Source organism: Ptychodera flava, chromosome 16, assembly GCF_041260155.1.
Source record: "Ptychodera flava strain L36383 chromosome 16, AS_Pfla_20210202, whole genome shotgun sequence".
Taxonomy (NCBI): Eukaryota; Metazoa; Hemichordata; class Enteropneusta; family Ptychoderidae; genus Ptychodera; species Ptychodera flava.
In genome coordinates this window covers 20,544,860-20,570,081 of record NC_091943.1, presented here as the reverse complement: position 1 = coordinate 20,570,081, position 25,222 = coordinate 20,544,860, and the positions used below count along the sequence as shown (strand labels likewise).

The 25,222-nt window shown below is 40.8% G+C and overlaps 1 protein-coding gene across 1 annotated transcript; it reads right to left on the bottom strand.

The window, feature by feature from the left end:
* Window positions 1–656: 656 nt before the first annotated feature.
* Window positions 657–24,514, bottom strand: LOC139114249 (cholinesterase-like). Its single transcript, XM_070675828.1, has 4 exons — window positions 24,438–24,514; window positions 6,101–7,635; window positions 2,428–2,608; window positions 657–1,349 (listed from the first exon to the last, which is right to left on the bottom strand). The coding sequence occupies exons 2-4, from the start codon at window positions 7,558–7,560 to the stop codon at window positions 1,314–1,316; spliced, it is 1,677 nt and encodes a 558-aa protein (XP_070531929.1). The 5' UTR covers window positions 7,561–7,635; window positions 24,438–24,514; the 3' UTR covers window positions 657–1,313.
* Between the last annotated feature and the right edge of the window lie 708 nt (window positions 24,515–25,222).

The window sequence follows — 25,222 nt, the reverse complement described above, 5'->3', positions numbered from 1 at the left end:
TATTGGCTCGCTCAAAATTAGATATGTGCATAATTAATGAGGTACAATTTGTGGCGTCATAAGCTGTCCCATCATACCATATATGAAGGGTGGTAGCACTTGTGGTTACTGAGTTATGGACAAATATGTATATTTGAGATCAAAGGTCATCAAGGTCACATGACATTTTGTCAAAATATCCGAGATATCTGCGTGAACGGATGGACTCACGGATGGACGAACAGACGGACATGACCCAATCTATAAGCTCACTGGACTTCATCCGTGGGGACTAAAAATTGTGTCACTGCATCCTTTTTGCAATATGAATACGATGAGAAACTAAATTTTTATTTTTTGTGGCCTTATACATGGGAGTCTATGGAGATCTGCCTTATACATGGGAGTCTATGGACGTGTAAACTAAAAATATGCAAATTTCACCACGATTTGCCCAAATTTGGGAAAGGTCACTCCTATGCACTTCCATACCAAGTTTCAAATCAATCGGACTTGTGGTTTCAGAGCAGGAGATTTTTTGACCAAAAATGGGAGAAAATTACAAAAAAATTCATGAAAAATAGCAAGTCCAAGATACTGACCCAAGATGCGCACAATCATTTCATGTCAGCCCAAAGTACTTACATGCTAATTTTCATGTAATCTGCTCAGTGGTTATTGAGTTTTTTCAATTTTGACTGTTTTTACATTTTTTCACTTAATTTGCATATTTTGGCAATGACAACTTCATTTGAACAAAATCTCATCTACAGCCCATCATCCATGTACACACCAAATATCAAGATGAAATGTACAGCGGTTTTGGAGTTTTTGATGTTGACGGACAGACATACAGACATACAGACATACAGACATACAGACATACAGACGTACAGACATACAGACATACATACATACAGACATTTTCCTAGCCTATAAGAATAGCTTCCATTGCCATATATACATATGGCTATGGGAGCTAAAAATTGTAATAAAATGGATCGTATCACAAAACGAATCGCCGTGCACATGTATAACATATGAAGTGTTCCTTGTACCAAGTATGAATGAAATTGCTCTAGGCATCTCTGAGATATCTGCGTGAACAGACGGACGGACGCACGCACGCACTGACGGACGCACGCACGCACGCATTCACGGACATGACCAAACCTATAAGTCCCCCGACTAAAAAGGCAGTCCCATTTACAAACAAACTGATTGACAACCAGACAGATGGACAAAGAGACAGACAGACATACGGTCAAGAGCCCCATTATAACACTTGAAATCCTGAGGACTGTATCTCCATAAAATTTACATCTCGTAAGTCTTTATAGCTCATCTCTTTCAATTGTATTACTCTGCTCCTGCAAGACAAAATAAAAGTTTTAGAAGTTTCAAATAATGCTTTTCAAATGTTTTTGGAGACATGACATATATTTGCTATAACACTTGTTTGAATGTGAAAATTGACAGACTTCCACCCACTCACTAACCACAGAAACCCTCCCCTTTCTGACATCTAAGGCTTGATTTCCATGATGAATTCACCAATGCTCAGTGAGCACAGTTTGAATATGCAAATCATATGATGAGTCACTTATCAACAGAAATTATGTATTTGTTTGAACTCATGCATAATCTAACTTATGAGACAAGTTATTTAGCACCATTGCACATTTTGGATCTGTCTGCTGCAATACCCCAAACAGAAATAAATGTGACTCTGAAATTTTTCTGATTTTATTACACAACAGTACCTCTTTGGGTTTAATTTTGTGACTAACTGAGCAGCTGCTGTGTAACCTATCTGATCTGAAATTAATGATTTGAAACAACATTTTATATCTATATCCATCTATCTATCTATATTTTATACCGGTATATATATAAGGAACTGTAGGAATTCAGGTGATCCCCAGTGGAGCGTGGAATGGGGTGAAGATAGAAGAAACTTGGGTTGAAACACACTACCACACCTGGTTGTTAGGTTCCAAACGTATTTATTATACCTCAAACACAACGTTTCGCTCTAAATTTAGAGCTTCTTCAGGTGTTTTCTCGAGGTTAATTACATCAATTCATTCCAGAAAACAATAAATTTCACCATGGAGTACTCTCAAACTTCCATTCCATTCTTAGATGTTAGAGTCCACACCGACGACAATGGCAAAACCATGACAGACCCGTACGAAAAACCAACTGATACCCATCAACATTTACACCCCCAGTCAGCACACCCCAGACATATGAAACTAGGTGTCCCCTACGGCCTGGCAATACGCATCCGTCGCATCTGTTCGGAGACAGAATGGCGTGATGCGCGCCTCAGCGATTGTTGTAGAATGTTGAGGCGCGCATCACGCCATATATATATATATATATATATATATATTTATAATGTAAAATACAAGTAAATTTTGAAAAAAAAGGGCAGCACCTCACCTCATCATTGACCTGAAATGCACTTTGTTTTTTCCAGAAGTTACAATAGTAGCCTCGTAGATTAGTCAGGATTAGTGGATCATGTACAGTTTTCCCATTGAGGACATAGTACTGCTTCTTCTTGCCATATGCCGGCCATTGATTGCTGTCAATCTCATTTTCGTGTCCCTTGTTGGGGTTTCTGATGAGAGACATAGAGGTATTTCTAAGCGTTTGATTAATTGTCATGAAATTAAATTGACTTTCTTACAGTTTTTCAGTGTACTACCTGTGCATCAATAAACAATTTGAAAATTTTCTTTTCATTGGAATTATAGAAGACAAAGGCATAATAAAGTAAACTTTCATATACACGAGTCCAAAAACACTTTTATTGTAATAAATTAAATTGACTGTGGTTTGTGTTCTTCAATAGTCTTTGTGAGGAGTTCTAGACAGCTAAAACATGCAAATCTCATATCAAACTCACTGCGAGTAGAAAGAACACAATTGGAACTAATTTGGGATAATTGGATCTTTATATTTTTCAAATTTCTTAAAAGTGTTATGTGTCCTATAGCTGAATGTCGCGATATTATAACTACTCATAAAAACAAGTATATAACTTAAAAAGGAAAATCAGACGAGCTTACATTTGCAGACAAAATTGGCATTACTTCACCATCCAATTATCTCAAATAAGTTCCATTCGTGTTTAAGGTAGAGACGGGGGGAAACAAATTTGGTTATCAAGAGTGTCAAATTTAGTAAATAGTGAATATTGTGAAGTAGGTATCTGCATGGGTATGCTTTCTGATTTTTGAGTGTGTTTTTTTTCCACAGTTTTCCTTATGTGTTGCATATTGTATTGTGGCTTATCACAATCCGAGCTTTGCTTTATGGCCTGTTCACACATAATCCATTGAAACGCTTCTGAAACGTCTCAGGTGAAATACTGGCATAAAACGTTATGTGTGGATGCTCCTAAGTGGTCCTGAAATGTTTCAAATTTGAGACGGTGTTGCCCGCCAGACGTGAGCTGGTTTATGGATGAGCCCTATCCGCGACTCGCTGTGTGAACAGACTGAGCTGCTTTAGAAACGTTTTAAATGCCCTCACATGACAGGTATTTGTAACGCATACAAGTTGGTACAATCAACATTCAATTCATTTCCATTATGGTGACTGAACAGAGTACTGCATCTACGGTAGTGGCATCATCTGGTCCATTGAAGAGATCAGATCGCTTATTTTAGTCTGGTCGGACAAAAGTATCCGACAAATGCTGAACAGAACCTGTTGGGACAGTCACGTGTACGAAAAAATAGCTGAAAAGGCATATCAAACTCATGCATTTGGTTTGCACGCAGTTGTAAAGGCAATGAAGAGTCAATCTTGAATGAATATGCAGCAGGAAAAATAATCAAAAGACAAGCCACATTTACTTCTGCCATCTTGTAACAATGATACGCCTGGCCGGCAATATACACCTTTTGGACTGGAGAGGGTGCATTAAACAGGAAGTTACAGGACTGTGGGTGCACAATAGGGGGATTACTGATGACGCAGCCATTTGCGTACACTGGATGGGAGTTTATGAATTCTAGTAGCATCGCTTTGACCGTATGATAAATTTGAATAATCCTGATGGGCACTTTTGTGACATATGCAAAGAGGGGTCAATGGTCGTACTGGGAACACATTTTGAAATGTGATCTCTGGCAAAAATACGGGGACATTTTTTCAGTTTATTTCTGACTCAGACAACATCAATGGAGAGAAAACAAGTCATTGACAATGACATAGTCCCCCTTGTAATTGGCAATTTATCACTGGGAGTGCCTTAAAATTGAAGTCAGTATGATACGCATGAAACAAGGAATGCGGTTACCAAAGCCCTGTCGGTAACTGATACCCATATTGGATTGGATTGTAAACAAGTAGTGGCATAGGGTTGTGTCCTTTTACCAAGTTGGACAGAATTAGGTATGTCATGCCCTGGCTTTTTAAATATCAAAATTCAACTTACATGCAAGAAACTGGTCTAGGCATGTCTGAGTAATGGCTCTTGACATAAAAAAGTCAGAACACCAGATGTGAACCCAAAATGTCCTCATGTTCAGTAAAGAAGAGACTTCCTATAATTAGCTATTGATACTGCTAAAATTAAAACCCCTTTCTTGACTAGTAAATCTTTGTATGATCAACATCAGTGCAAGTGTCATCAGATTTAGTGCAATCATTCAGAATATAGATCTCTAATTACAAACATTGTTTCCCTATTCAGCCAATCTGAGCTGCAAACCTAATCACAAAAGATCAATAAATAAGTCAATAAGTAATTTATCAACAGGATGTCACTTTTCAATTTTACACAACTGGAAGATCAATATCTGTACCATGTTTCATAAAAATTGATGCAGGATTTCTGGATGTATCACACTAAAAAGGAAAAGTCATTAAATACGCAAATTTGAAATTAATCAACATGATACTGATAAATATCCTTATACACAGTTAAAGCAACATGAGCTCAAGATCTATACCAAGTTTCAACAAATCTGATGAAGTACAGTATTTCTTGACATATCAGTTTAATGAAAATTCATTAAATATGCAAATGCGCATGACATGATATGATTAATGTCTTTGCATGCTACTACAACACTTTGATATCAACATCTGTACTAAGTTTCAGCAAATTTGGTGCAATATTTCTGGACATAGCACACTAATTAGGAAAGTTCATTTAATATGCAAATTAGCAATTAACAGGCAAGATAATGCTGAATGTTTTGTTTGCTATTACAACACTTTGAGATCAACATCTGTACCAAGTTTTATCAAATTTTGCTGTGGTATTTCTAGACATATTTCCTTAATTACAGAAATTCATAAAATATGCAAAATAGCAATTTCATGACATGATCTTGCAAAGTTTTGCACACAGCTACAACTTTGGTATATGAATATCTGTACCAAGTTTCATCAAATTTGAATCAGTATTTCTTGACATATAATCCGAATTATGAAAATTAATTCAATATGCAAAATAGCAATGAAATGACATAATCCTGCTAACTGTCTTTGCATACTGTCACAGCTCTGGTATGTCAACATCTGTACCATGTTTCATCAACTTTGACTGGGTATTTCTTGACACAGAACCCTAATTACAAAAATTCATCAAATATGCAAATTAGCTATTAATTGACATGATTCTGCCAAATGCCTTCGCTCAAAGTTACAGCTCTGGTTTGAGTCAGTATAATTGAAATATTAGCGGCATTATGAAAATTCATAATTTATGCAAATTAGCAATTAATTGACCAAATACTGACAAATGTCTTTATGTGCTATTAGAGCTGTGTGTGACCAACGTGTATAAAGTTTCACCAAATTTGGTAAAGTTTCTTGAGAAACAGCTCTTTTTCAAAACTCACTAATTATGCAAATTAGCACTAATTATGCATGCCACACCAAACACAATGGATGCGCATATGTATGCCGTAGTGTATTATCCTTGTACCAAGTTTGAAAAGGAAATGGCTCAGACATGTCCGAGACATCTGTGTGGACGGATGGACGGACGGAACCCAAACCATTAGTCCCCAAGGACTTCGTTCGGGGTGACTAATAAATGTATGTAGTACAGAGGACTGCTTGTGGAGAAAGATATTCAGTATGTACTTACCCAGTTTTGGCAAAATTGGCCCAGAACTCCATCATTTTCTGACTCAGTTGTACCTCTTTATTGGTGAAATTTTCATCCACAAGAGGAAGACCAAAAATATATTCGAGTTCATCACCATGCACAATGCCCATCCACTCCGGCACCTTGCTGAGAGATGGCCGATGGTCGAAGTTATAGAAGTAGACGTCCTGGCCAGCATCTGTATACACACTTGCCAGTTCCAAGGAGGGGCATATGTACCCCTGGTCGCTGTTCAGGTCGATCAGAGTACTTCGGAGTTGAGACCCATCAATTGATGCTGGAGACTTCACATAGTGGGATGTAATAGACTGCGTGTCTTCAATATAAGGGTAGAAAAACTTGACAAGATTTTGGAATTCTTCATAAGTCATCAGAAAATCACTTCCGGGTGAAAAGCTTGGTAAGTTAATCCTGAAGGTCATGTCACTACTTTCATGTTTCACCACACCCATGAGAAGGCTGGTCTTCTTGAATTCTTTCTTCCCTGCTAAGACTCTGGGGGCTTCTGTAATGAAGGTGCCATCGATCACCGGAGGAAATGGCGTTTTGAACATTGTGAATGGTTTCTGCACGCTGATCAGTTCCTCAGCTGGTTTCTCCTTCAAGCACTCCAAGATTGGTGCAACGTTTTGGATGTTGTTGCTTGCACTGTCCAAGCAACCGACCTGTCTGGCGAGGTCGAGGCCCCTAGTGAAAGCTTCATCTTTGCTGATAAATGCCCTTCTGGGGTTCAAGACGTACCCGCTTTGGACGATCGCCCTCCGGTACAAACTTTGACTACCTGGTGACAGCAAGTGGTAGCCTACTGAGGCACCACCAGCACTGTGGCCAAATATAGTGATTTTCTCTGGATCCCCGCCGAACGCATGGATGTTCTCGCGCACCCATGCCATAGCAAACTGTTGATCTAAGAGTCCCATGTTTCCTGGTGAATCAGGAGAATCTAACGCCAAGAAACCAAAGACTCCCAGACGATAGTTCATACTTACTACAATGACCTGCTGAGTTGCTGCAATGATTGACCCTCGAATCTCAGGTTTTTCTGCTCTCCCCCAGGTAAAACCTCCGCCGTGTATATAGACCATCACAGCTGCTGACTCTGAATGCCCACGCGGAGTCCACACATTCAATAACAAGCAATCTTCACTTAGAGGCAGGGGTCCTGTGTTGTTCCTGTCATGTTTCTGAAAACAAGAGGTCTTGAACTCCACAGTGTCTAATGTTTCATTCCACGGTACGGCTGGTTGGGGAGGCAGAAAACGCAGGTCCCCCAAAGGTGGCTTGGCATAGGGAATAGACAAGAAGACTTCAATTTCTTGTCCAAGAGTGCTGATTCGCCTCCCTCGTACAGGCCCATATTTTGTGTTCACCACTGGTGGATCATCATGGCAGCTAACATAGCCGAAAGACACAAGTGTGATAAGAAGTCCCAATTGCATGGCTGTATGATAATTTGAGTTTGCCTTTTACTATTTGATAATGCAAGATGCCCTACCATATGACTGATGACAACCCTGCAAAGCCAAACAAAAATGAGTAAATATAAACACTCTTACTCGCCAGACACAAATACATTACAGATTGTCACACATTATTTGACATTTGCATGAGCAGGACTCTGTGGTCCAAGATCTGGAATCACTATTGATTCATTAGGAAGTAAAATTTTGGTACAACTGCAAACCAGGGAATAACGATGCAATTCATTGGTGTTTAAAGATACAAGTGTGCTCGTTTTTAATGTTCTAGGTAAACACTTGTGTCATAAACATATAATTAACACATACACAAGCTGCACATAAGCACCAAACTGCCTCCTTTTACATATACAGTGAAACCTGTCCTTACTGCAACCTCTCTAATCACAACACCTCTTTATTAAGGACAGAGTTATCAATCTGAGAAAGTTACTTTTTTATTACTTTGTACTTGAAGTGTTTTGTGCTATTATTTATTACGCTCTGCCTAGCATCAAGCACTGTAATTTCCCGCTCATCTGTAATCTGTATACTTCAATCTATATCTATCTATCTATCTATCTATCTATCTATCTATCTATCTATCTATCTATCTATCTATCTATCTATATATATATATGTACCGGGTAATTAAACTGACAATTAAATTTAGCCAGATAATTAAACCCGACCAAGGTTCATATCACACAATAAACAAACCAGGAAAGAATGACTATCGTACAATTTGCGTTGCAGTTTATATTAAGGTTTATTTCACTACAGCTAAAATCTCTACTACTAACGATAATAATAATAAGGAATAAAAACAAGGGTCTACAATGATTAAAACTAATAGCAGTATTTCTGGAAAATAATTTCCAGGCGCAAAATCTAAAGTTCATCCACCATAATAAAGTTCCAGATAATTCTAAAATGGCTGTTGTCTAGGGTTCCTTCACTTAGCTATTGTTCATATGGCTGTACAGTGCCTTCTCCTTGAGTTGTAGGTCAATGTCCGTCTTGTTGCTATGACGATGACAGTTCATCCAATAGGAAACTACGTTACACACACAGAGTCCTTCCAGCCGCTCCTCCCTGGGGATTTGTCATTCCAACCCTGGTAGCAATACTCGAGTTGATGATTGACTCGAACAAATTCCAGGCACTCCTTGGCTCTTCACTCGGGCCACACAATAGGAACACACAGGAACACACGCAGTCTACCAGTAATTCATTAACTGGGTCTCCTGTAAACACAGTCATGTAAAAGACCAAGGCAGTTATGTAAGCGTTTCCTTCTGTTTACACAATCTCATTCAGGATGAGACTAGGTCAACAGGATAGCAATACACTGTTCAAAAATCCCATGAAACAAAGAACTAAGAATCACAGAAAATTTCCTTCAAAATCAGAAAACCCAAATTTCAACCTGTTAAATAAAACTTCACTACTTTCATAAAGAACTACTAGAATCAAACTAACTACAGATAACAACTTAGAAACTTTTCCACGGTAATTGGGAAACACATGGTCCTTCCACGTTTTAACTTGAGGGGTGTGTCTCACACTTTGAGACTTTTAAAAGTTCATTGTTTTCAATACCAAAGCATTCAAATACACATACCTGTAAGCACAGTCATGTAAAAGACCAACCACGTTGTCTTGGAATTTTTTCTTGGCAGTAAACGGATAATAATTCCTAAACGTACGTCCACACCAAAGTACTGTCTTCCAGCAGTGAAAATCAGTAGAGCATTGCAATGCATTGTGGGCGAAGACGCTATCAATGAAATTCCACACATGTGTCATCACACTCAAACAACATGCAGCAGACCTGATCACATGACTCACAATCGTAACCGGGGTTACACATTCCCCTCAGATGCTTACACACTCCGGGTGTAAGTTACTTTGGTAAATGATATAATGAGGCTCAAGTTAAAACTTAAAAAGGCAAAGGTCATTGTCAATGCAACCCACTGTTATTGTTTTTAACAGTCAGTCACTCTAATCATACTTCACGTCTTTGCAAACAAGAAACATCTCAGTACCTGGTATAGGTATTACATGAGTGGTAGGACTTAACAGGCTTAGCAATTTGCAATTTGCTTGTACCCCCATTCGGTCATAGGTCAATTTATCAGCAGGCCGTCCAGCATTCTGTCGTTTTGGTCGTCCCTCTTTGGGTGGTTGTGGCATAATTTCCACTTCATTCTGGCGTGTTTCTCTTTCATCAGGCACATCTGTTGTATCAGTAGGGTCGGCTGCTGTTTCTATGGTGCTGATATCATTGTCGTCAGTTACTATGGGTGATGCTTTGGGGATTGGCGGGTTGGCAAACAATTCCTCCATATCTGAATCAGTGTCTGTGTCCTCTTTCTTATCAGTCTGTTGTCTGGCGGACTGTCTGGTAACCTGTCTTCTTTCTTCAATTTCAACCTCTTCTGGTTCTGAGGCGGACAAATAGCCAATAGGAAGTAGCATGTTCCTATGTAGTGTCCGTTCTACCCCATCTCCAGTTTCTGGTTTTACCACATACACGGGCAAGTTGTCATCCAATCTCTTCTCAACAACATGCACATCAGGTTTCCAGCGATCGGCCAGTTTGTGTTTGCCTATCAACCCGACATTGCGTATTAGTACTCTGTCCCCCACAAGCAGATCACTACCACGTACCTTGCTGTCATAGCGTCTCTTGTTGGCGAGTGCTTTCTTCTTTGCTTCATTCTCAGCTAATTCATAGGCTCCTTTCAGTCTGCTTTTCAGGTCCTCGACGTACTGCAAGTAATCATGCTTGGTGTATTCATCTGGGCTAACACCAAAACAAAGATCAATGGGTAGTCTGGCTTCTCTTCCAAACATGAGGTAATACGGTGAGAACTGAGTGGCATCATTCCTGGTACAATTGTACGCATGCACCAGAAAACTGATATGCTGACTCCAGTGCTGCTTTTCCTTGGTGTTTAACGTTCCTAGCATGTTCAGCAGCGTACGGTTAAATCTCTCAGGCTGCGGATCCCCTTGGGGGTGATATGGGGTAGTTCAAGACTTGCGTATACCGGCCACTTTCAGTAATTCTCTTATGAGTCTGTTCTCAAAGCTGCGTCCCTGGTCGCTATGGATACGGGCCGGTAGTCCATAATGCACAAAGAGCTTCTCCCACAGGACTTTTGCCACCGTCTTTGCTTCTTGATCTTTAGTCGGGTACGCCTGGGCATATCTAGTGTACTGATCAGTTACCACTAGTACATTCTGTGTGTTACTTCTGTCCTGTTCTATGGTCAGAAAATCGATGCAGACTAATTCCATTGGGCAGCTGGAGAAGATGTTTATCATCGGAGCAGCGCGGCGTGGCAACTGTTTTTCTCTGTACGCACCTACTACAAGTCTGGCACTTTCTTTCCACATCTGCTCTCATTCTTGGCCAGTAGAATCTTGCTCTGAGGAGATCGAAAGTTCGGTCGACTCCCATGTGACCCATGTCATCATGCAAGGCTTCCATGGCTTGTGCTCTATACTTGGTCGGTAATACTAGCTGATTAGTCTCCCTTCCATGGTTATCTCTAGTCTTGCGGAATTATACTCTATGCCATAGGAAAAGCCTGTTTCTTTGTCTGAGCAATATCTTGACTTCATCAGGAAGTGATTTCAAGTCTACTTTCTTTTTTTCGTCTTCAATGTAGCCTATCACTTCATTCAACACTTCATCATTTCTTTGCAAGGCAAACCAATCCTTCTCTTTTGCTACCATGGAGACAGGGGTTCCAGGGGGATTGTCACCATAGTATTGTAGCTGGTAATACGGTTTCGGCAATGCAGCTGCTGAGATGGCCACTGTTTCAGCAAGTGCGGGTGATTCAATCTTACTGTGGTGCTGGTTATTGTCAACTTCGGTGGTACAAGTGCAAGACAGAACACTATGCTGACATACCTTGGCTGTAGTGGGTCTGGTGATACCATGGCTCATGGTAATGGCACCTATCACTTCTCTGGTCATAATTTCATCTGATTGTTTATCAACTCCTAGGACGCGTTCTCTCAGCCGTCTATTTTTTCCTCCATATCTAGTGTTTCTTGGTCATCTGGCATGTCAGCATTTGGACGGCGAGACAGTGCATCAGCGTCGATGTTGGCTCTGCCACTTCTATACTGTAGTGTGAAATCATACGCTGCCAGGGCAGCTAACCACCTGTGTCCCGTAGCATCTAACTTTGCTGTGGTAAGAACGTAAGTCAGCGGGTTGTTGTCAGTAACAACTTTGAACTTCGTCCCATACAGATAGTCGTGAAACTTGCTTGTGACACACCACTTCAAGGCGAGGAACTCTAACTTATGCACTGGATATCTCTTTTCACTTTTTGTCAGTCCTCGACTGGCAAAGGCGATTGGTTTAAGCAGGCCATCATGTTCTTGGTACAGTACTCCACCCAGGCCATCCAGACTGGCATCTGTATGCAGTATAAATGGTCGGGATAGGTCTGCAAATGCTAACACTGGAGCGTTTGTCAGTAGTTCGATGATCTTATCCATGGCTTTTTGACACTCTAGCGTCCATCTATCGCCGAATGGTTCTGTAGCACTTCTGAATGGTACGCCATCATTGTCCTTGTACTTCCCTAGCCTCTTTCTCAACTTCGGAGGGATATACCCAGCAGTCAGGTCGTTCATTGGCTTGACAATTTGGGCATAATTCTCTACAAAGCGTCGATAGTATCCTGTAAATCCAAGAAATGTCTTTAGCTCTTTAATATTCTTTGGGGTGGGCCAATTCTTCAAAGCTTCTATCTTGCTGGGGTCAGGGCTCACGCCATTTTCATCAACTTTATGTCCAACGTAGGTGACTGTCCTCCGGAATAGCTGACATTTCTCAGGTGATAATTTCAAACCATACTCAGCTAATCGGTCCAGCGCTTTCATTAGCCTGTCTTCTGCTTTGTCGACTGATCTGCCAAATATGATCAAGTCATCCAGGTATATCAATAGTTCTATCAGGTGCATGTCACTCATACATTTCTCCATCAGTCTCTGAAAAGTGGCTGGTGCTCCTGTGATTCCCTGGGCATCCGTTCAAACTGGTAGAAACCAAGGGGACATATAAAAGCTGTCTTCTCCTTGTCTTCCTCCGCCATGGGAATCTGATAATAACCCGACTTCAAATCCAGCACATGAAACCATGTACACCCGTTTAGGCAATCGAGTGCTTCCTGTATCTTAGGTACCGTATACTGATCGGGTATTGTCCTCGTGTTTAGAGTTCGATAGTCAACGCACATACGTATCGCCCCCGATTTCTTTCTCACAAGCACAATAGGCGAAGCATATGGGCTCTTTGACTCCTTTATTATACCGGCATCTAACAATTCCTGGATGTGGCGCTTCGTATCGTAGAAATCCGCCGGTGCAATTCTCTGTGACCTCTCACGAAAAGGGGTCGGGTCGCTCAGGGGAATGCGATGTTCAATGGCCGACGTATGTCCTACATCCCAATCGTGTTGCGAAACACATGCCGTCGTTGCTTTAGCTTCTCATTGATTCTGACCTTGTCCTCATAACTAAGCGGGGAGTCACCAAAGTCCACAATGAAGTCCGCTTCATTTTCTGTCTTGTCAGCACTGTCCCGTGCTGTCACTTTCGTTTGGTAACTGCCACACTCAGTATTCCCCAGAGCCCTTTTGTTCTGGTTCAGGTATAAGTTCACTGGGTTGTATGGGCCGCACCCATTCTGGTAAGACTAAGTCCGCAACAACACGTCTTGGCATGATGGTTATGTTATGTCTGGTATCATTATGCACAATGACTTTCACTCGTTGGGTACTCCCTGGCAGGAGGGTGGTGACACTGCTCTTTATTATCAATCCTCCTGGGGTGTGGTGATGGGATGGGGTTTCCACCAACACGGTAGTTTCTGGCAATCCAATTATTCCTCTTCCTATACATGTCAATGGCATTGTCTTTCCACTCGGTATAGTAACGGGTCTCCTCCCTGCTAGCCTAACAGGGTTGATCCGTCCATCATGGCCACACTTGTCAAAGGCATCTATCCTCTTGTATGCTTCAGTGAAGAGGGCTGGCCATCGGTAATTTCTTCAGGTAATGCTTTCCCGCTATTTCTTTACATCTATGGGCCATATTACGAAATATACTAGTGTTGGTACCACAAATCACTGGTACGTCTCCACTTTGGTCACGGTCTGGGGTAACTAACGCAAGTGTTTCACAAGTCTCCTCCACTCCAGCTACTTCCTTAGGGAACCGAATAGATACTGTAATATACCCATAGTACGGAACCACTTGATCACCTGCACCACGTACTACCAAGTCTTCAATTGGCTTGAGGCGGCAGTGAGACAGGTGTCGGTCATAAAACGAGCGCGAAATGAGGGTGACTTGGGAACCACTGTCAAGTAAACACTGGCAACTGATTCCATCGACGAACACTTCTGTAGTCATACTATCGCCTACCAGCCCTTCGGGTAGTGCAGTGTTTTCTCCAGCTTTTCACTTTTAGGGGGGATTGTCGCCCCTCAGCAGAAATCAGGGGGGGGGGGTTTTTCAAGGGGGCACCTATTTTTCCCCCCAAATAATTACTGCCTTATCCCCTTCTGTAACAGCATGATGTATTTTTTCCCTCAACCAATACTTGTGCACTTACCTGGACTTTGTGATATTTAATAAAGGTCAAAATAACAATCAAATGAATGACAATTCACAGTATATTCAGTCATTATTTTTCCTTTATTAACAACCTTGTTCATTTTGACAACATTGAATACTATTTCAAGTGCTATTTGACTTACTGTCGTTCACTTTGAAAAATCCGTGTAGACTTTCTGGTGTCCCACAAGAGCACCATTACCATCAAATTCCAAAAGTGGTGGGCCCTCTACTAGAATGGTTAGTAAGCGATTTAAGGAACTCTCTTCCAAAAGATTTTTGAGGGAGGTTTTGACTCTATTTTGTGCTGAAAACCCCCGTTCACAAATTGCAGTATTAACAGGTAATACAACAGCTGCTTTGGCCAAAGTGATTAAATCTGGTACTGCGTGCTTATGGTTAATGTTTATCAACTTCGATAGGTACGGTAGGTTTTCGTACTAGCAGTGTGCCGCATGAGTGTGGACCTTTTGTAATTGGTACAATCTTTGTCGCAGGAAAACGGAATAACTTTACCAGCCCTTCGACAAACCTTCCAAAACATTCCACAGTCACTTTGTGGCTTTTCTAGCCAAGAATAAGTGGCTAGCATACTGTCTTTCCAAACATCAACTTTCTTTTTTTTCGCTTCCGTGGGGTTACCATCAGTGTACACAGTACCAGTGGCTGAATCAGTCCGATGACTGGCAACGGTTGAGGTTGTTGCGCAATCGGCATGATCAGCATCTGCAGCGAGAACTTCCGATGAGGTGGAAGACCTACGTTCATTGGTAACATTTGTCTTGACAGTGGCAGCATTTTCAGAAATTTCGCTCGGTTCACGAGCGAAAAACGACGTGATAAGACAGCGTTGTCATCGACAGCTGAACAGAGAAGTACGTGCTGAGGTAGACAGTCTGATGCAACGCCTGTGACGCGATGCTTTTGGCTGTTCCATCAGTTGCACACTATAGCCTTGGAGCTAATTGAACAGTAATCGAATGTACAGAAATTGAACGTGAACGTAATTAGCAACATCCGCCAACGGAGGGGAAGTGAAAGTTTGTCTCATCAGCTCAGCTGTTCCAAATACGTTCTATACCCCAATGTTTTGACTGACGTGACTGTGGGAAGGGATGTGCGTGGTTTGTCGAAGGGCGGGCATCACGAAGGGGCGATTTTCGCCCCTTGATCCGATTCCAAGGGGCGCATCAGGTGCAGTAGGCGGGGAATCGCGCAATCGCGCGCCCTGGAGAAAACACTGATAAGGTTTGCTGGCTACGGAATGTTCGTTAATTTGTGCAATGTTGTCAATTTTGTCTTTCCTTTCTTCGTGTATATTACTGGGGCTACACTCTTCTTGGACATCCACTGGCCCCTCTACTGTGGGTGTCCCCGGTAGTTTCCCTTCGACTCAAAAAATGCTCGTGCGAACTTCTGCTTGACCAACTGTAGGTCTGGATTATCCTTTCTGAAACATTTCTTCTCCGTATGTCCGTCCAAACCACAATTAAAGCAAAAGTTCAATTTCTTGAACATATCAGATCCCGCTGGGTTAGAACTCAACGACTCCGTTGCTGATGTCGACGTTTCTTGTGTTGGGGTGGAAGCTGGTGTCGACACTTGGGACTGGTTCTGCTCTCTCTTCCTGCGATTTTGCTGACGTGGTCGTTGCTGACTAGTTGGCGTCGACCAGGTGTTACTCGAGGCTGGCTGTGTGGGTGACTGGTTGTCGTTTCCTTTCATCATCTGATCCATTACCTGCTGAACTACTTGCTGTATATCCGACTTATCCAATGTTTGCTTTGCCACTGGTGCCGATGTTGCGGTTGCTTCAAAACTATCACAGATAGCAGTGTAATTTGTACTGGCACTCGGCGTTGTCCCCTTATGGGCTCTGTTCTTAGCTTTCTCTTCTTGACGTGCTTCCTCCTTCCTTACCATCTGCATTAACTCGACGTAACCTGGCGGGTGGTTGAGCTTTGTGTCGAGTTGCAACAATGACAATTGACTTTCATTGTACAACACTCCATCAGTGAACTGTTTCAGGCGAAGGTAATCGGCCTCATACTCTTTGACACTGCCTTGTCGTATTGCTCGTCGCAACAGAGTCTGTAATTCCTGCAAATACTGAGAATGTGACCATTCTTCTTTCTGATAACACGACTGAAATGCCTTCAAAGACTCGGCAGGTGTAAGTCTTGTGCCATACGAACCCTCAAGGGCATCAAGGTAATCACGTACTGTCAAATTGGGTGCTGGGGTCAATGACCTAATAGTGTTCATAGCAGGTCCGGCTAAGCTTTCAGCGATACGTTTCTTCTTTTCTGCGTCTGATACATTCCATTCTTTGATCATTTGCTCTGCTTGCTCTGCCCAACTTTCATAGTCGTCTTCATTTACTGGTACTGGCAACCTACCGGAGAAAACTCTCAGTTTACGATACCACCCAGACTCATTAGTCCTTGGTTGCAGATTAGTCACAAGTTTCTCCATCATATCCATCCAAGCAGCATCAGGACCAGCTTGGCGTTGTGGTGGTGATCTGCTTGGGGGTCTTTCTCTCGGCTGGTAAGGCGTACTATTCCTGGGAGGGGTAGGCAATGAAACATATTCTGCTGGTTCTCTGTCCTGTACATCATCGTAGCCGTCCAATCCAGCCAATTGTGCTGGGGTCAACGGTGGTGGAGTCTTGATTGCCGTCCGCCAATCACCCAAATCCTCCTTTATAGGTTCCGGTCCCTCCCTCATCCAACGGTAAGATGCTCCATCGCTGCTGGCCATATGCAGGGAAGCCTCCTCTCTGACTTTGACCGAATGGGGGAACCTTAGCGTTTTAAAAAACCGAGGCAACAGGAGTGAACATCCCAACACTAGTGTCGGCTCCACTCTTTTCATATGCCAAGAATCAGCCCATTCCCTCTTTGTGGCTGAGTGGCAGAGCACACCTATTCCCCCTTCACATCTTAATATTTCTGTTAAGTCGGCATCTTTATATTCTCTGGTAATAAACTGCAATAAATCACTCACATCATTAATAGTTGCATGGGAAACCCAGAAAACTAATCCATGTCTAAGATCAATACCATTCTTATCATATACTTCAACTGCTTTTCTCTCAAGCTCATCCATTTTTTCGTCAACAACAAAACAAACAAACAATGCAATGCAATACTGATATCAACGGGGTTGGTCTTTTGTAATTTCTACTCTTAACTGTTAAAAACACTACTGCAACATTAACTGTACGATAAATAACTCATTCAATCCAATAACCATCCGGACGAGCCCCCAATTTTGTAACCGGGTAATTAAACTGACAATTAAATTTAGCCAGATAATTAAACCCGACCAAGGTTCATATCACACAATAAACAAACCAGGAAAGAATGACTATCGTACAATTTGCGTTGCAGTTTATATTAAGGTTTATTTCACTACAGCTAAAATCTCTACTACTAACGATAATAATAATAAAGAATAAAAACAAGGGTCTACAATGATTAAAACTAATAGCAGTATTTCTGGAAAATAATTTCCAGGCGCAAAATCTAAAGTTCATCCACCATAATAAAGTTCCAGATAATTCTAAAATGGCTGTTGTCTAGGGTTCCTTCACTTAGCTATTGTTCATATGGCTGTACAGTGCCTTCTCCTTGAGTTGTAGGTCAATGTCCGTCTTGTTGCTATGACGATGACAGTTCATCCAATAGGAAACTACGTTACATACACAGAGTCCTTCCAGCCGCTCCTCCCTGGGGATTTGTCATTCCAACCCTGGTAGCAATACTCGAGTTGATGATTGACTCAAACAAATTCCAGGCACTCCTTGGCTCTTCACTCGGGCCACACAATAGGAACACACAGGAACACACGCAGTCTACCAGTAATTCATTAACTGGGTCTCCTGTAAACACAGTCATGTAAAAGACCAAGGCAGTTATGTAAGCGTTTCCTTCTGTTTACACAATCTCATTCAGGATGAGACTAAGTCAACATGATAGCAAATACACTGTTCAAAAATCCCATGAAACAAAGAACTAAGAATCACAGAAAATTTCCTTCAAAATCAGAAAAACCCATATTTCAACATGTTAAATAAAACTTCACTACTATCATAAAGTACTACTAGAATCAAACTAACTACAGAATAACAACTTAGAAACTTTTCCACGGTAATTGGGAAACACATGGTCCTTCCACGTTTTAACTTGAGGGGTGTGTCTCACACTTTGAGACTTTTAAAAGTTCATTGCTTTCAATACCAAAGTATTCAAATACACATACCTGTAAACACAGTCATGTAAAAGACCAACCACATTTTCTTGGAATTTTTCTTGGTAGTAAAACGGATAATAATTCCTAAACGTACGTCCACACCAAAGTACTGTCTTCAAGCAGTGAAAATCAGTAGAGCATTGCAATGCATTGTGGGCGAAGATGCTATCAATGAAATTCCACACATGTGTCATCACACTCAAACAACATGCAGCAGACCTGATCACATGACTTACAATCGTAACCGGGGTTACATAATATATATATATATATATATATATATATATATATATATATATATATATATATATATAATATATATATATATATATATATATATATAATATATATATATATATATGCATCAAAATGGAATTATACCTACCAAATTACAAAGCCCTGGGGCCAGTACTCTTTGAGTTCGTAAATTTTGATGATTTGTACATTTACATTACTCAATTGCATATTGGTCCTTCAACCAACTTTTATTCAAATAAAGTTGTGTTTAAATGATGTTAGCAAATATAACCAGATATGAACTGAAAATGCTCACGTGTTTCATTATATATTGCATTTATGTGCAAATTTGAACCTTTGCCACATATTTGCAACTTAATTGAAAGTGTTATGATCAACATAATGAACAATATTTACCACAGATCAATTCTAAAGTTTATTAAGTATTCAAATATGTAATTAGTTGAAATAAAAACAATTAATTTCTTTGAGTACTGTCATTGTCTCACCACTTAATATAGCACGTGTAATTGCCTTTGGTCAAGTCCTTCAAGCTATATATGCCAAATATAGCATGTGTAATTGCCTTTGGTCAAGTCCTTCAAGCTATATATGCCAAACTGTAAAAGCTTATTAGATGTGCAAATTATAAATTAGCTGACATGAAAATGCGAAATGACTTTCAATATAGCTATAATCTGGTAATCATCAATGTACACATCATGTTTTGCCAACTGTGATCAAGTAAATCCCAGTATGTTCTCATTAAATATGCAAATGAGGAATTGGCTGAAATAAAAATGTTAAATGATTTTCAATAATGTTGTATCATGGTATTTTTAACTTACATCACAAGTTTTGTCAACTTTGGTCTAGTCAATACAGATAAATATCCCTAATTAAGAAAGTTTATCAAATATGCAAATTAGAAATTGGCTGAAGTAAAAATGCTTAACGACTTTCAATAATGTTGTATTATAGTATCTTACATATGTGTAACAAGATTCATCAACCTTGGTCTTGTCAATTCAGATATATATCCCTAATTAGAAATGTTCATTACGTATGCAAATAAGGCATTGGCTGAAGTAAAACTAGTTAATGACTTTCAATAATGTTTTATCATAGTATCTTCACAATGTACTTAGCAAGTTTCATCAACTTTGGTCGAGTCAATACAGATATATATAACTAATTAATAAGTTCATTAAATATGCAAATAAGGAATTGGCTGCAGTAAAAATGCTTAATGACTTTCAATAATGTTATATTCAATGTACATAGCAAGTTTCATTGATTGTGGTCAAGTCAATTTAAACATATATCCCTAATTTCAAAAGTTTATTTAATATGCAAATTAGGAGTCGGATGAAGTAAAAATGCTTAATAACTTTCAAGAATATTGTATCATAGTATCTGCAACATATGTAGCAAGTTTTATCAACTTTGGTATAGTCAATTTAGATATATATCCCTAATTAGGAAAGTTCATTAAATATGCAAATAAGCAATAATCTTTCATGTCACCCTTTAACATCTTTCACGGCTGAAACAGTTTGGTATGATCAACATTTGTAGCAAACCTCATCAGATTGTGTTCAGTCATTCTCAATGTATATCCATTTTTTCGAAAATCATTAATTATGCAAATGAGCAAAAAGTGAGCAAGCCTCACCCAGCCAAGAAATACATATGTGCATAATAAATGAGGTACAAGATGTGACATGATCTTAAGGTCTAATATCCTGCGAAATTGGATGGTATAGAACTTGTGGTTGCTGAGTTATGCATATATATGTATAATCAAGGTCAAAGGTCATCGAGGTCATGTGACATTTTGAAAAAAAATGTATTGCTAATTAATCCCTATATGCCAAAAATCAGACCTCTAGCTCTATTCGCTTGCCCAGAATTAGATATGTGCATAATTAATGAGGTAAAGCGTGTGTTGTCATAAGGTCTCCCATCCTACTAAATATAAAGGACATAGCACTTGTGGTTACTTATTTATTGACATAAACGTATATTTTAGGTAAAAGGTCATCGAGGTCACATGACATTTTGTCAAAAAGTTTCTATCCTATAGTTATCCCTATATACCAAAAATCAGACATCCAGCTCTATTTGCTTGCTCAGAATTAGATATGCACATAATTAATGAGGTACAGTATGTGGCGTCATAAGGTCTCCCATCATACCAAATATGAAGGGTGTACCACTTGTGGTTACTGAGTTATGGACAAATATGTATATTTCAGGTCAAAGGTCATTGAGGTCACGTGACATTTTGTAAAAAAATTGTATTGCTAAGTTATCCCTATATACAAAAAATCAGACCTCTAGCTCTATTGGCTTGCTCAAAATTAGATATGTGCATAATTAATGAGGTACAATATGTGGCGTCATAAGGTGTCCCATCATACCATACATGAAGGGTGTAGCACTTGTGGTTACTGAGTTATGGACAAATATGTATATTTGAGGTCAAAGGTCACTGAGGTCACGTGACATTTTGTCAAAATATCTTAGATATCTGCGTGAATGGATGGACTCATGGATGGACGAACGGACGGACATGACCCAATCTATAAGCCCCCTGGACTTCATCCGTGGGGACTAAAAACTGTGTCACTGCATCCTTTTTGCAATATGAATACGATGAGAAACTAAATTTTTATTTTTCTTGGCCTTATACATGGGAGTCTATGGAGAACTGACTTATACATGGGAGTCTATGGAGAACTGCCTTATACATGGGAGTCTATGGAGAACTGCCTTATACATGGGAGTCTATGGAGGTGTAAACTAAAAAGTCCTCTAACACGGCCAAATTTGATCGCATTGTGAAACAAATCGACGTGCATCTGTATTGGGTAGGGTACTATCCTTGTGCAAAGTTTGAAAGAAATTGACCAGGGCATGTCTGAAATATCTGCATGAACAGACGGACGCACAGACGGACACACAGACGGACACACGGACATGACCAAACCTATAAGTCCCCCCGGACGGTGTCCATGGAGACTAAAAATGCAAAAATTGCCAAAAAATACAAATATGAAAATTTCACCATAATATATTCACGAACCTGACAGAAGACATCCCTTTTGACCAAAACAGGAAAAATTGCCCCAAAAATACAACTATCAGAATTTCACCACAATTTGAACAAATCTATCTAAGGTCACCATAAATAATCTGCATACCAAGTTTCAACCAAATCTGGCATGTGGTTACAGAGTTTTAGTAATTTGCATAATTTCCCCTTTTATTACCTAATTTGCATATTTTTGACACTGACATGTTCATTTGAACAAGTTCACATCTCCATCCCTGGTTGCACCTGTATATATAATACTAAGACGGTAGTTGCTGTGGTTTTCGGAGTTTTGATGTGGACAGATATACACTTGCAGATACTAACATACCGGTACATACATACAGACAGACGCTGCCGACCTATCATGTAAGCTCTTTGGTATATACCGTACATATACCACATGTGAGCTGAAAATGGTGCAGACCTTTAAGTTGTGATATGTGCATTTGCGCTTGTTTGGTTTGAACTTGAATTGAAATATATTTGCAATTGTCATCGCCATGATCAATATTGTAGCATATAGTGAGCACGAATTTCTGTGAAAAGTACCACTTGGGCACTATTTTCAGCACCTATTGCTTTCCTGAAAAATCAATCAGCATTCAAGCTGACCTCTAACACCTGATTTGTGCTGCTGAATGTTTTAAAGGGAGGAGGGTATTAGGAACTCTGATCAAAGGATGTAACACACTATCTAGGGTACGTTGGTGATTGATGAAAGTTAAAAAAATGTTTGTTAACAATGAAAATCATAAAATATAAATGTTGCAGCTATGTTGACGTGGATATAGATATCATGCATAAATGCTTGTTTGTGAACATGAAAGTCACACATGTGCAGTTCCAACAACCTCCTCCCTTTAAAGTAGAACATTCAGTTTAACACTACTTTGGTGGCCTATGGGAAATAAATAACAGGCCTTGCACTTACTACCTGAACGATGTAAAAAGGCCCTGAAGTTCCTAAGTCTTTGTTGTGGCCTAATACTAGATTGGATTTAAGTCCGTCTTCATGAACAAACCTAGCACTGCGTACGATGTTGTATTTTCCCAGCATTGTATGGCGTCCTACCACAGCCAGTGCTGTGGTGGGAGGCTGTACAACGCTAGGAACACACAGCATACAGGTGCCGCTAACTAAGCTGTTGGTACAAAATGGTGTCAATTTTTTTCAGCGGGCGGAGAGAAAATATCAATATTTACTGTGGGCAGGGAAGACATTTCATAATTTTCAGTGGGCGGGGAGAAGATTTTTGACATTGGGCTCCGGAAAGATGATGAAATACGTAGAGGGAGGGGAAGTCGTGGTTGATAGAACTTGAGGGGAGATTAAGCGCCTAACTTTAGAGGGGAGCAATCTTCCAAGGTATACTGCTAGCTGCTCGCACGGTTTTGCGTTGATCTTGGTTGTCTAGTGGGCATCATGTAGTGGGCAATGGGGAATTTCAGGAGTGGGGAGCTTGAATGTTGTGGGGAGTGGGCAGATACTGGATGGCATTGGGCATCAAATTTCAGCGGGAGGGCACATTTCGGTATATGCCAGTTGGAGGGTAGTTACGAATAGCTCTACTTTCCCCTCAAAATTTTAGGTCAAGGTCAAAAATAAGTGAAATCGGTATATCAGCCCTCAAAACATGTTTCGTGATGATTTTGTGAAATTGATGAAATTTTTCAGTTGGTGGCACCTGAGCATAGTATGTTGGGTTAGAACGAACGTCTTAGAACAATGAGTGATTGATATCCTCAGCAGGAATGGTCTGTCTGTGTCATTGAGGTAAAAACGAGACTGACCTGTGTCACTGAGGTAAAAACGAGACTGACCTGTGTCACTGAGGTAAAAACGAGATTGAACAAGGGTTTTCTTCGCTCGGACCCCCTCACAGTCATACGCCATTGCACCCCCCCCCCTTTCCGGTATGACCACGTACTCGCAAGCACGTCGCCAGTTTTGTTCGATGCATGCTCGTACTCATGAAGTGCTTTCCAGGGCTTTAGTGAAAACGCAGCGCACCGTTCAGTCTGACCTAGCTGCAGTACAGTGGCTCGAGGTTTTGCCTTGGTATTTGGGTCGGACGGCAAAACCGTCCGACCCAAATACCAAGGCAAAACCTCGAGCTACTGTACTGCAGCTAACTATGACCCAGAGCCACAGAAATGCATTGACCAGGTGCTAGTGTCGCCAATCGTCGGGGCGTCCACGGTGATCCGTCAATAACTAGCTGTTGAAATGCGGCTATATGTGGCGCTGGCGGGGATGGGGGTGTTAGCCTGCCCCTAGACGGCTCATCAAAAGGTCAACCCAAGGATCCGCGATTGACCTTCTACCCCGCCACATAGATGGATGCAAGCTGTGTCCACCATAGCTGCAATACAGTAGCTCGAGGATTTGCCTGGGTATTTGGGTCGGACGGCAAAACCTGGTTTTGCCGTCCGACCCAAATACCCAGGCAAAACCTCGAGCTACGGTACTGCAGTTATGCCAACCACAGCTACAACCAGCCAAGTTGCAAGTTAGGAAAAGTATGACGAGGGCAAAGCATGTTCAGTCACAGGCGCTCGAACCAATATAAATGAACAAACGGAAGTCAATGAATAAACTAACAATGCAAACCTAGAAACGTCTCCAGTCCGGATCAATTGTACGATCCCACACAAGGCCAAGGGTTTTTCTTGAGACCAGGCTCTGGGTCAAGTCTCCGTACCTTGCACGCTGTCGCTGATAGCGGGCGCACTCCTACGACAGCTACATCGTTATGTACATTCATACTAGTACTAGAGAGATTAAGATTGCTTATACGTAAACCGAAATAAACGTGAACGTAACGTGTGTAGGCGTTCGACGTTACGTTCACGCTACGTACGCACAAAGAGGAAAGTCCAGCGCCGTGGGCGCACAATAGGCAACGTCGTAGTGACGTCGGTTGATGGCAAACACTGGGCGGGATGGTTAAACACTTGCTTAGTCGTTGGCTTATCAGAGAAACATAAACTATCTTTTACACCAGGAACTACCGATTATCACCTCTGCTGAATATTACGGAAGTGTGTAGGGTTCACACAATTCGAGACACATTATAACTAGGGTGGAGTAGGCCTACTGGTCGAGGGGCTGTGGTCTGGTCGACAGCCTGAGACCTTCCTTGACTGTGATTTCTTCGCTACTAAGGTGACTGTATGCCGTACGTTGTGAGTTCGAATCCAATCAAAATTTACTGAATTCAAATCACAGTCGTTTTGCGGTTCGATAGACAGCGATGCGATGACCGCTGTGGTATGCAATAGAAATACATGTATAGGAAGTTATGAAACAGAATGGCCGCTCATGTATCGCCGAGTTCGGAGACGAATTTCCATCATACAATTTGCTCAATAAACAGCAACGATGTATGGCTTTCA